Source organism: Crocodylus siamensis, chromosome 4 (genome assembly GCF_052110815.1).
Source record: "Crocodylus siamensis isolate JL-2025a chromosome 4, ASM5211081v1, whole genome shotgun sequence".
Taxonomy (NCBI): Eukaryota; Metazoa; Chordata; order Crocodylia; family Crocodylidae; genus Crocodylus; species Crocodylus siamensis.
Window position 1 is genome coordinate 12,131,783 of NC_143398.1, and position 13,753 is coordinate 12,145,535.

General features: G+C 39.5%; 1 protein-coding gene across 7 annotated transcripts in view; it reads right to left on the reverse strand.

Annotated features, from left to right (window-relative positions):
* Positions 1 to 13,753, reverse strand: part of UPF2 (UPF2 regulator of nonsense mediated mRNA decay) — a 110,630-nt gene that overhangs the window by 85,194 nt on the left and 11,683 nt on the right. For all 7 annotated transcript variants that reach the window (XM_090041782.1, XM_090041777.1, XM_090041781.1 and 4 more), the window contains 3 exons: positions 11,041 to 11,201; positions 9,279 to 9,476; positions 7,153 to 7,302 (listed from right to left, as the gene is read on the reverse strand). In XM_090041782.1, the coding sequence (XP_089897908.1) occupies positions 7,153 to 7,302; positions 9,279 to 9,476; positions 11,041 to 11,201 (509 nt within the window). The remainder of the gene's footprint in view (positions 1 to 7,152; positions 7,303 to 9,278; positions 9,477 to 11,040; positions 11,202 to 13,753) is intronic.

The following is a 13,753-nucleotide window of genomic DNA, read 5'->3' on the forward strand; positions in this document are numbered from 1 at the left end:
TTCTGGTCCCAAGATGATGACTAGGAGGAGATGACAGGGCACCTGTCAAGTGGTGGGGCTACCCCTGTGGCCCTTGACATCTTGCCAAAATTCATTAAGCAGCTCTCCACCAGAAATAAATTGCCCACCCTTGCTCTAACAGGGTAGGAAGTTCAGGAGCAGCATTCAGAACTCCTCCACGATATATGCCAACAGAACATCAGGCTAGCCTTGCTACCCAGCTGTTGGGGTGTACAAGAATTATGTATCAAAAGATATTGGTGTACAAAGCAAATGTGGCATTCTTCCTATTACTGATAAACAATAACTGGTTAAAAAAAACACAAAAAAAAACCGGGAGGTAAACAATAACTGATTACTGGTGAGTTTTAAAAGGTAGCTGAGGAGTCCAATCCGTGCTCTGCCAGTTTTTCCACACATATGACAAGTGGTGCGTTGTGGGAGGCACAATGGTAAGCCAGGATGCTGTGCACTTTCCTTCTGTGCTCTGCTGTTTCTCAGCTTTCTGAGCAAGACAGTTCTCTTTGAAGTGGGCTGCAGCTTGATGTAGAGTGCAGCATAATTGAGACCCGTTACCAGCCAGCACTTCCCGATTTGTAGGGATGATGCCACCCTTCTTAAAGTATGCTTTCAAGGTGTCCTTTTAGCACTTCCTCTGTCCTCCACAGGTCCTCTCACCATGACTCAGTTGAGAGAAGAGAACTTGCTTTGGGAAACAAGTATCAGCCACCTGCACATAGCGGCTTGCCCAGCAGAGTTGATGTTTCATGATCTTTGCCTCAATGCTGGTTATGTTAGGTGCAGAGAGGATGCTGGCAGTAGTGCACTGGTCTTTCCATCTAATGCAAACAATCTTCCTGAAGCAACACTGACAATCTTCCAGGTGCTTAAGATGGCTTTGATCCGTCACCCATGTCTCACACCCATAGAGGATAACCACTGCATTGTAGACCAGGATCTCAGTTTCTATCTGCAGTTGTCAGTCAGCAAAGACATGGCATAGTAGCTTTCCAAAGGATACACTGGCACAGCAAATCCTGTGTTTGATTTCTATATCAAGACTGAGTGACTGGGAGAGGTGACTGCCAAAAGTATGGAAAATGCTCGACACTGTACAGAGCTACTGTACAAAAGGTTAGAAACTGTGCCTTAAACTGTGACCAACTCTGTAAAAGCTTTAAGTCCTGTGACTAAAAATGGTTAAACGGGTCAGTAAATATGAATTTGTAACACTAGCCCATTCCTTGTAGCCAACACGACAGAATTACTTGCATTAAATTATTATAAATCTTGTATTTTTTTCCACATACAAACACACCTTTCGCCAAAAATCAGAACCACAAAATTGGGGTGTATATTTTAAACAAGGAAGCAGTTTTCTTCACTGGAAAAGAAACAAGGCTGGAGATGTTGTGTACACCATGCAGCTGTCAAGATAGTAAAGTCCTGTGTTAACCGTCTTACACCCACAGCTACTGGCTAAGCACTGTAACTTGCACCTGAAGCAGCAATGGAGCCACTGCCAGTACTTGATGAGGTTTGTGATGTAGAAGCAACACTTCACTTATATAAAGAACTACCTACAGTAAAGAACTAACAGTTCTGCTACTGCCCTTGCAAGGGTTTGGGACCTAACCTTGTATGACAGAGTAAGGCCTCCTGAAAACAAACAGAGTATCCAGGAAGTGTGGCATCCCAGGAGGCTGGGCAAGGGAGCTGGCATCAGGAACTTCCTGGTGCCACAATTCCTGAACACTTCATATTCCATGTAGGACTTGCTCTCTCTCACACAGATGGACATGACTGTGGAAGAATCTGTCTCCTATACGGTTCCTTTCAAAAACAAGGGGGAGGAGGGTGTTATTTGCAGGCACGGTGTATGTAAAAAAATATGGTATGTGGTTTATTATTTGGAAGAAGGTTCTAATAATGATAAAACCTTGCTATTTGTAGAACTGGCTGATTATATTACCCTGAACTCTAGCCTGTAGGAACCGTTATGAAGCAGCCAAAGCAGAAATCACTGCACTGGGAGACCATGAGGATCCAACCAACAACAGTAATCTCCAAAATGTTTCTTTGACCCACAACTGCATTAGAAAAACTACATAAGAAAACAACAACACAGACCCAGGTGGTGCCTTGGCCTCCTCACGTCACGTAGATTTGGGGGGGGGGAGGGGAAATGCAGAGATCCCAGCTGATAGAAAGCACCTAAAGCAGCAACTTGGGACATCCAGAGAATTTTTACAATTTTGGATCAGGCTCTCTCTGCCCTCTGTTAAATGGCTATTTGTCACATCACTGTCTGCCCACTCCTTCAAGCTCTTCCATCAGATTTGGTGCAGACAGAAGTGCAGCTACCAGCTGCAACTTGGAACAATTTCTGCAAAGCATTCTGAATTGCAATGTTAACCGGGACCAAACAAGTTCACTGTTGGTTCCAGGGGGAAGGGGAATTTAGCTGCCAGCTGGGAGCCTGCAGCCAGATTCCCATAGCAGTGGCCAGGGCTTGCTGTTTTCAGAATGGGAGGGGGGAAGGCACCAGAGGGAGTTAGTGCTTGGGGCTCCCCAACTGGTGCTGAAGGGTGGGTGGGTGAATCAGAGCCCCGGGGGAGGGGGGAGCAATACTGAACTCACCCCTCCTGCTCCCTTTCCTCCCTCCCATTCTGAAAACAGTGACAGGCTGAGAGCTCTGCAGACACACGAAACACCTTTATTCGATACCACATGCAACAAGGGCAGATTTTCACCTGATTGGTCTTTTTTTAAATGGATTGCAACTGTACACTTGTGTTTGGTCACAGCTATGGACTACTTTCTGTGGCCAGATTGGGCAAAAATTGTCATTTCTGTCTGCACCCATTCACTTTCCCCTGCCCCCAATAACTCTCCTCCCTTTGCCCTTCACTTTGCCTCCCAATTCACATCTCTTTACCTAACTCCACAACTCTGCCTGCCAAATTAAAGTGAAACTAATCACATTTGCCTTCATCGAGGTATTCATTCCTATTTTGTGCTATCCCCCCCCCCACCATGGCCATCTGTTCTCTTTACAATGTTAGCTTTTAGAAGCCAGAAATGCTACTCTGCATTTATACAGTGCCTTCTACAACAGGGCTTCATTTTCACTGATCCTGGGATACTACAATAAGTAATAATAATATCAGATTACAGAATGTCACACCTAGGGGCTAGGAAGATAAAAGCAGCTTCCTAGGGCAAGGTTACATTTTAAAGCTGTCAAACTGTATTTACTTACAGAATAAAACTAAAAACCAACTTCTTAGTTGAAAACAAGACATAGAACTTACAAAAATCTGTAAAACAGTTTTGCATCACTTTCCTTAATTTCATCTCATAGCTGGAACTAACAGCACACTTAGTGTATTCACTGGTTCACAAAGTATTTCATTCCTCTGTATCGTTTGAAGCAAAAGTGATTCTTACAGTTGCTTTTCTTAAATATTCCCTCATCCCCATCACGTCTCAATACTAAGATGCTTACTTTCTTAAATCTTGAACTAACAATTATTACTGTAAGTACTATTAGTGGAGGGAAGTTTAGGTTAAGTATTAGGAAAAACTTTCTTACTCAGGAGGGTGGCAAAGCACTGGAACAGGTTACCCAGAGAGGTAGTGGAATCTCCGTCCTTGAAGGTTTTTAAGACCCAGCAAGACAAAGCCGTAGCTGGGATGATCTAGCTGAGGCTAGTCCTACTTTTGAGCTGAACTAGCTGACCTCCTGCGGTCCCTTGCAACCTAAGTTTCCTGCAATCCTATGGCGGATCTATATTTTGGAGCCTGTACTTGGGACATTCTCTTCTTATCTTAGTGGCTAGAAACACAATAGTCACCAGTCATATCTTGCTCAACTGTACATGCTCTAAAGGAGGGGTGACGAAACTGCACAACCTGTGCTGCAAGTGGCAGGGACAGCTTCTATATGTAATGTACAGATCAGGGAGGGGTCAGGTAACAGTAGCAGATTGGGCAGGAAGGAAAAAGCAGGCCAACCGATCAAGCAGGGAGCACAGGGCAAAAGCAAAAAGCAGAGCAGGCAAGGCTTACAGGACAGGGAGCAGAGCAGCAGACTGGGGAAGGACAAGGGATCAGGGTGGCACTCAGGGAAGGTGTAGGGCTAATTTGTAGCATGTCTGCTGAAAATGTTGGCCCCTGCTGCTCCAAAGTTTTGATCTGGTAAGCTTTCACTATTTCCCAACCTTTCTGTGCATCAGTAAGCTAATTTTCACTGCACAAACCTACATATCTCATTTCATTTCTACTCTTCTCCTCACCTGCACTCCTAAAATGCTCCCAAACTGCTGAACTTTACTGCTATTTTTTCTCATGTTCTTATACTCTCATATTTTATGAGGCTTCTTTTGCTTCAATTAATTGCTACTTTCTATTAACCAAGCTCTCTCAAAAGAGACAAAAAACCCCCAGAAACAATCACTTTAATCAAGTTAATGTAGCATCCATGACATTATCTGACCCCCAAAAAAAGGAAAAGTGATCACCAACTCAAGAAAATGAAGTATTAGAAGAAAAATATGTTTCCACAGAAAACTAGCAGTTGGCCATGACGTGTTGCTAAGTACTGATATGACTAATCAAACACTGGAGAAGATTCTCTTATATAAATGCGCTTATCTGATGAAAAAGTGTGACTCATCTTCCTTCCATAGGATACCTACATCAAACAGAGTACTCTAGGACAGTGACACCCAACCTTTCTGCCCAGTGGGCTGTGACCAGTCCATCCATAGGCCAGATCCAGTCAGTGGTTCTGCTCTGGCACTCAGGGTGGTCACAGCAGAGCCCAATTTGGCCTCATTGGGGAGGGGGATTGGGGGGGAGAAAACAGGAGAAGGCATGGCCTGGTCCTGTGGTATGGGTAAGGGGTGGGAGGAGGTGAGGGTCAGGCCCAGCTCTGACCTTCCAGGGAAGGGCGAGAGGAAAAGGGGGCATGGCCCAGCCCTGCAGGGAGGGGAGGATAGGGAATGCAGGAAAGGGGGTGTGGCCCAGGCCTACAGGGGGCATGATCTGGTCCCAACCAAGCCCTGCTGGGAGGTAAAGGGGGAAATCTGGAAGCAGGGGCAGGGAAAGCAGGGGCAGGCAAACAGCTGTATTGCCACTGCTTCCCCACTGCCAAAAATTTCCTGACCCATGGTGGGTCCCATGAGCCAGATGCCATGGTTCTGTGGGCCAGAGGTTGAACACCCCTGGTTTAGGAAATACCGAAGTGTCTTAGGTTCTATTGTACCTGATTAGGGCTGACCACTTTCTTAGATGAAGCCCATTCTGTGTTAACAATATATTTTCTTAACCTTGTCCAGAAGCCTAGTGACAGGCTTCTTCCCTCTCCTCTGAATTCTGGGATGTCATACAAGTAGTGGGTCTTCTCATGCTCACTGTTAAAACAAAATTCTTTACTACTGATAGAAACTCTAGTACAATACATCAGTAAAACGCATAGTGAAGAGATAAAGGTGCTGAAGCCCATAAACAGCAGTTCCTAGCTCGCAGCATAACTGTTCAGCTCATAAAAGAAAAAGGAAGGGTGTGTCTTCCTTCCCGCTGTCTGGCTAGCCCACAGAAAACATTAGGGGAAGTAAAGCAAAACATTTTTCAGATAATCTGCATTTTGCTCATTATGACTGTTTGACAGATATGCTCTAAAGAAGACTTGATTACTATTTCTAGGCTGGTGAAACACCACAACAGCTAGCATGCATTTAATAATGCTGGGTATCTTTTTGATAAATGGGAAGTTCCTAATACTGTAAAAGAAATGCACTGAAAGCTACCTTCAAAACAAAAATTACTGTCTGAACTGGTCCTGGCTCTAGCTCTTTTTAAAAAAGATAAAAAGGACTGATGAGGTGTTACAACCCAGTAAAGACTTAGACACTGTCTAAGCACCCTGATATTAGCCAAGTACAACTCATTCTGTCTCTTCATTGGCACAACCAAATGATTACGTAACAGAACTCAGGATAACCTTACTAAAGTTCCATTTGTCTGAAGCTATGGAGTTTACTGGCCACAGATGCGGGCCTAGTACATGAAGGCTCTACACTATTAAGAGAAATCTGGGGAATCAACTTCCCCACCAAGAATAAAAAGCAGCAGTTGCATCTGCCTCTGGAAACATGAAGGATCGCAGTGCACACTCCTCAAATCATTGGAGCATGCTGAAAAGGTCATCAGCTGGAGAAAGAAACAAACGGAAGACATGATTTTTCTTTGCCATCTTCACTCCAGATGTGTAGTTCTACCTTCCAAAAGGTTTCAGAAAAATTTGGTGACACTAGAAAGCAGCTTATGCCACAGAATATCAGACTAGATAGAAATCACCTGGGAGAACTTTGTTTTACTGCCTTTTTACTCTTGCCATCTCTGAGGAATCAACATTGCTACAAGGGAAAGCATGTGCTAGATTCTATTCCTTCTTGCACATCAGTATCATGACTGTTAAATCCCACTCAATTTCATCTACATCAATTTAGTGAAGTCAACATGTATTGCTGAAAGAATATTCATTACCAAATGATAATGCATGCACAAGGAGGAAAGCAGCCTCTCAGATTTCAAATCTGATTTGCAAGTTTAAGGTCTTTTTATTTATAAACCGAGCAACACACGATAAGAAAGAGCCCTATGTGCTATGTTTTAGAGAGTCATGTTTCAGACTAGAATTGCGCTGATATCTAATCTTTTCTCAAAACTTACTCAGTGCTACAGCAGTAAAAAAAAAAAAAAATCTCAGTACCGAGTAGTAAAAAACAGAATTTATTAAAGTTCACCACACAAACCTCAGTTTTGTTTCCTAACAGCTCCTTAAAAGTGCTAGCTGAAGGACAAAAAAGGTTCCTGTTCTGACAAAAAAAAGGTACTGTTCCTTTCCAGTAGCTGAATTGGTTGCTTAACTAGTATGTGAAGAATGTCTTAAGAACATCCACCAGGAACATTAGGATGAAGAAAGAAGAGGATCTCGTTTAAAAATGCTTCCGGTTAACTAGAGTTCCCTCCAAAAAAATAATCCCAAAAAGTAGATATTAGGCACTGGAGCAATGCTGCATCCAAAGAAAAAACTAGAAAATATTGCAATAATCCTAAAAACATTTTTTCAAGTACCCTTTTTACCTTGTTCATCAAGAAGCTTTTTTGTGAGATCTTCTGCCTCATCTCCGCAGTCTAACTCAAGCGGATCATCATTAATGTCCATGTTCTCCAGCTCCAATTCCAAATCTTCAGTACCAGACACTTCTTTATTATCTTTGGCATCTTTGGACTCTATTTCAAAGAAAGCAGACATTTCAATTTAATAATGTCATGCAGTGCAAGGATATGTAAATTATAGTTTAAACAACATAAGGACTGTTGTAATATCCCCGCCTCTCCAGGATCATTTCTTATGTTTTCATTCTCTTGTAGAAAGATGTACACTTCTCTTCCAAGAAACATTTATGTTCTATTTGGCCACCTGAGGCTCTCTATTACCTTTGGTGTCACTCCAGTCATGGCTGAAATGGTTTTGCTCCTTCACCTCCTCCTCTGATGTGCATCTCTTAAGAGCGTTCACCTTTGAGTGTTTTGGTTTGCTCTGAACTGTACTTCACAAGCCTTCACTGGCTCAGGCTAAGTTTGTCAGGTGTTCTACACCTATCTTACCAGATGTTTAATACCATTGTGCACCACGATGTAAACAGAACAAGACGTTCAAAAAAAATTGCTTCAACTTAAATCTGAATAGGACTTCAGATCCTCAGATGAAAGTCACCACAAAAAGTATTACATTCGACTGTCTAATGCTTTGTGCATTCCCAATTTGGGAATACACATGGGAGAACACATGCATCCAGCATGTTGAGTTACATGCAAAATTTTGAAAGACTGGCCCTTTATGAATAAAGTAAAGTTTCCTTTAGTTAACATATGTAATGCATGACTTCTCTTTGCCATTCTATTTAATAGAATAATATTATGAAACAGAGACACTGTTTTGTATGAAGAATGCAAAGCTAAAGTGCAATGAGACTTCCTAGGGAAAGCAGTTCTCTCTTTCATGGAGATTTTGTAGTTACCATCTACTAAACCTTTCTGAAATGCAGACACAAAAGACCAAGCCCTAATCATCAACAAAAAACAAGTCACTAAAAGTTGGAAATGGAGTCACAATCATATCTTTAAAATAAAAACCATCTGGTATTGTGCTCTGTATTGTGCAGATTATTTGGCTAGTAGTATTATGCAAGAAGTCATACAAAATGGTCTAACTGTTTTCAGCTGAACTTCTGACTGTCTGCAAGAATGACACTTCTGGGTTTTTGTTTTGTTAATGTGAAAATTAACTGTAGCTAGAACTCTGAAAAATTCACCTATTCGCATAATCTTTCAGGGGTTGTTTGGCATACTGTAGCTATAACCTTTAAATTTACATTTTATAAAGCTTAAAATAAAATAATACTTGATTATGTAATAGTTTTCAAATAAAAATATGATGAACGTTTCACGTGGCACATACTTTATGGGTAAATAATTAAGAATAGTTTTCAGACAGATGATTTGTTTAATTTAACCTCTAAAGAACAGTCACATTTGAGTTCCTTTCCTAACTGATATTTTTCATTTCATAATCATGAATAAAGTATTTAGCCTTTGTAGTTTATATGGAACCTAAGGTGCAAAAAAAAGGGTCCTTATGCACCAAGACATCTTTCTAGCATTTGTCCTTGAGATAGAGGTGCAAACTAACCTTGCCTTGGCTATAAAGCTAGTTAAAATCCAACCCAAATTAGCGGGGGCCTTAACCTTGATTAGCTACACAGGGGTTAGGAATTAATCATGGCCCATCTCCACTGTAAGTTCTCTCCAAGATAGCTGCCTCACATATTTATTCACTCAGGTCAGCAAATCTCAGCATTTATAAAACTGCCACCAATAAAAGCTTTCTTTCCATTGACAATATAAATATAGTCTGTTCTTTTATATGAAGGTGAATACAGTAATACCTACCCATAAATATTAAGCACATTTAGACTTGTTGATGAAATGAACTGGTTTCATTTTTCACCATTATAAAAAGAACCTCATATTCAGATGATCTACTCGGCAATTTCTCCTGCACAAAATCATCCATCCTACAGTAGTGTTCTGTCCATTATATCAAATTAATAAACTACTTCAGCTAAAGACTGATATTTCTACCAAGTATGCTTAAATGTTGTTGTTCTAGAAATTTATTCTACCCATTTTCTCCCATGTTTTACCTCTAGATTCCTCCTTGCTGGGATCCTTGCTCTGAGAATATTTTTCGTTATCTTTAAACAAGATGGCTGGCACAAAAGCTTTTAGATCAATTAGGTTCTCATAGAAATTTCGTGCATCTTCATCTTCCCAGATGCCCCCTTCCAGGTCATATTCTCCTGGTTTGCCTGGGGTAAAAATGTCAATCCCAGGGCCATGCTCTGGAATCACAGAACATACAAAATCATTACCAAAATACTCATACCAAAAAAGAATGAAGTTGGCAATAAATATATACATACAGCTTGCATATCTTTTCATTGTAAGAGGTATATTGACAGTAAACATTTTATTTTTTAAAAGTTTCCTTATCTATGCCTAGTACCACCTTGGTTTACTAAAATTGGCCATATTTTCCAAGACATTCTGAGGACAATCTTGTTCAAGAACAATTCAAACTGAATAAAATTACAAAGTCATACTACACCATCAAGAACAGTTTTCTGAATGTATCCACATCAGCATCATTTATTAGGGAATGAAACTGTCAATTGCAGAACCTGTTAAATTTTGTGGAACATAAGAAAATGCTTTCAAGGCATGGAATACTACACTGCTGAGGCAATACAGGTAGTGAAGCTGTATCAGTCGTCATATCTACCCTACCAAACATGCTTTTTAAAATCAAGAAAATGTTTAGACAAAGTTTAGGCATGATTCCAGCAATCTTTCCAGCTGTAAATACTACAGTTTAGCACTTGTTAAAAGACATGGGCTCACTGTATACACAAAAAAATCTTCCAGCATATAGGGAGGTCATGCACAGCCATCTAGTGGCTTATCTGACATCATGAAAAGTTTTCCTGCTTGTAATTTTCATTTAACCTGAACATGAGGTATCAGTTCACTGGAAAACTATATTAAATTACAAAGCTTTAATACACACTAAAAATATAAATATAGAAAAGTACATATAAAGAAGCACAAAGCATCCCAGTTTGAGAACCAATGAAGTTATGAAATATTAAGATGAAGAAATATTGAAAATCTCAGTGGAGTTTTCCTGGTATGGTACGCTTAGGCTCAGTGACCCTTTGCCAATTGACATAATTTTGATCCAATGTGCATTTCAGAAGCAATAAAAGGCATTTTTTCCTTTGTTTTTCATTTCTGGAGTTTTTTGGCTTAAGAAAAAACCTACCCCGTGACACTCAGCTTATAAAATCAAGCACAACATTTTGTTTTATAAAAGTTATCATTTTCTCTTACTGTAAGCCACCATAAGCTTTTTTTGGGAAGGGCAGCATATAAATTGACATAAATAAATAAATAAATAATTGGTAATAATTCACTGAAAATTCCATTTGACATGCAGATTGTGTAGTCTGCAGATTTCAATTATCTATCGCATGCAAAATGGAAAAAAAGTCTGTAAATGACTTATCTGAGTAACTAATACTAAAGCATACCTATGCATTAATGTGATGAAAAGACCCAAGACATACAACTTTGTTTAAACTGACAACCATTACCTTACCACAAAAGTTAACTAGCTGATACCTATAATATTCCAATGTTAGTTAGCAATTTCAAAGTCAATTTTGTCTATACTTTATTTTCTGCTCTGCTGTCACTGAATTTCAAGATCCTAAACATTAAAAAAAAGGAAACCAGCATTAAGACAAAACACAGATCCATGTGAGGGTTTAGCTTTTTCCTCCCATTAATAGAACGCTTAGCACTGTGAAGCCCATAACATGTTTACCAAACCTAAAGAGGCCCTACCCTCTGGTGTTGGTTTATCTTGGGGAAGATCAGGCATATTTTCATCCAACAGATCAGCTAGAGACTGAGAGTTTGCCAGCAACTTCTGATAGGACATTGCAAATTCTTCATACTGCTTGTGTCGATCTTCACTCAACTCTCCTTTAGAATGCAGAATACGCCTACAAAGGTCAAGTTTTAAAAAATACAATCAGCCATTCAGTTTATTAAAGATATGGAACACCTGACAAAGACCTCCACTTAACAAATTCAGTCTTCCCTCAGGGAACACACACAGACACACATACTCTTGAAACAGCAGTGATGGAAGACAAAAGTATCAGAAATTTGGTTGAAACTATTTCCAAAGTTCAATAAACAAAAAACTTATTATGGCCATGGCATCTTTATGGATAATGGAAAGAATCTCCTGATCAAATGAGATTTAAGAAAAGAGGGCAAAAAGCTTTTCCTCCTAAAATATTTTTGTAATGCAAAAGTTTTAGCATTCAATATTTAACATAAATTGTTGAACCTGTATTAAAACAGAATAAAGACTGCTTTGAAGGTAATGACAATAGATTTTCATACTACTGATAACAGCAAGAGGAAGGTCGTCACCGAGAGACTGAGAAATGCAACTTTTAACAACCCATTTATTTACCAGTTAACTTAGTAATTTGAGCAGACAACCTTGAAATAAAGTGCAGTTCGGTGTACTCATGTATGTTCTGCCTTCTCTTGTACTACTAAAATGTTAGTTTTTAAGCACAGATGGTTTTTTCAAATGTTATTTTTTAATCAAAAATATATTTTTCAAATTAAATTTTAAAGTTAGGAAGAGTATGATGGACTTATCACACAAATTTTAGGATGACATGCTAACCAAAGGTATTACAGTTCCCTTTTTTCATCAGAAAATTACAATTAAGTCTGAAAAAAGGAAAAGATTATGAACCACTTCTTCAAACAACCGGTTAGCAGCTTGAGAATAAAACCTCCTCTCCCAGTAAGGAAGCACAAAAAAGGCAGATGGATCAAAAATAGCACCTATTAACCACTTGTTAAAAAAAAATGGAGCTATGCTCACTTAGCACCTACTTAAATCTTCACTCACTCATTTCTGCACATCCTCACTATTCTTTGGGTGGATAGGAAGTGAAATGTAGACAAAACGTTGCTCTTCCAAAATACAGTACCATGGTCATTAGGCATTGGCATTAAATAATGCTCACATGGTATCTCAGGGACCAGACAACAGTCATACAGAAGGAAAAAAAGAAAAGTTACTCTGTGCAGTAAGATACCATGAGTCTGGAAAAAGATGACCAAATCTACAGAGCACCCCCTACCCCAAGCTTCAGTTTATTTGGAAAAGAAATAAATAACAGGTAGAAGGAAAACTCAAAACATGCCATTTAGCTTATATATGACAAATGCTCGTAGAACAATTATAGATGTGCCAGTGAAGGTAATCAAGGCAAGATAGGCATTAACACACAGAAGCACTTGTTCTACTCCTGTTGAGGGGAAGAAGCTGGGATCCTCGTGATGTTCAATGCTGGAACCAAACTACATACTGACTCCACACCAGAACCAGACTGACAAAAATACCAGCTTTAGAGCTCTAAATCATGCCACAAATCCACCTCAGATACTGAAAGGAAATTATTGCTCCTCCCCTTCCTTTTTTTTGGTTTTTAAGTCCATTTCTGTTCAGACATACTGCTCGATTTGTAGACAATTTGAATGTCATAGAAGAATATTTATTTTTTTAAACCAGTTCTTATTGAAAAGTTTATGGTCAACTAACACCAGATTTTGTAAACACTCAGTTGCCTGGAACCCCCCCCCCCCCCACACACACACACACACACTCCCCTTCCTCCCCACCATGAAATTGGGGATCAAATGTGAAAGTGTAACTTTGAAAAATGTGCATTACACTTTATGCTGTCCCAATTTGAAAGTATTTTTAAAATCACATTTTTACATAGCATCACTACTGTGCATAGCATTTTCACATTCACCTGAGGCTCTGAATCTGAGGACTGACAGCCTAATGTAAAGATTTGATTTGAAATTAAAAGTGATCTCATAAAAAGTCACTATTTTTAAAAGCTATTATACCTTTCTTTATTATCTCAGGTATCATTATTAAAAAAATAAAATCCTAGTTCTCCAGCTTCAATTTTTTTTTTTTTTTAAATTCACTAGGTTCAGTTGTTATCCTTCATTTTTAGGTTTCTTGTACAGATACAAGCAATGATGTCAACCTAGTCCCAAAATAAGTTATTGCAACCCAGATCGTGCCTCTAACATAGATGCATCTCACAACTGCTCATGATCTGATCTAGAAGCACAAACTGACCATGAAAGCACTTCCACTCTTCTGCCACCAAGCTTCTTTGCTTATGTGAGCAGAATTCTAACTTATTACAGTCAGATTCAGCTTCTACTCCTCATGATTAGACTAAAATAGTACCTGTAAAAATTATGAAGCATTCAAGTGTGCATGGCAGGCGGGGGGGGGGAAGCACGACGGGAGAGGAGCAAGATTAATCAAAACAGCATTATTTAAAGGCATGATGGGCCTGGTATATGTGGGACTAGAAATTAACATTCATATTACTAGATTGTACCATTTGTTTCTAGCTACCTTGGCTCATTAAATTTCAGATTAACAAAACAAAAAAAACAAAAAAAACTTCAGAGATACTGTTGCAAACTCCTG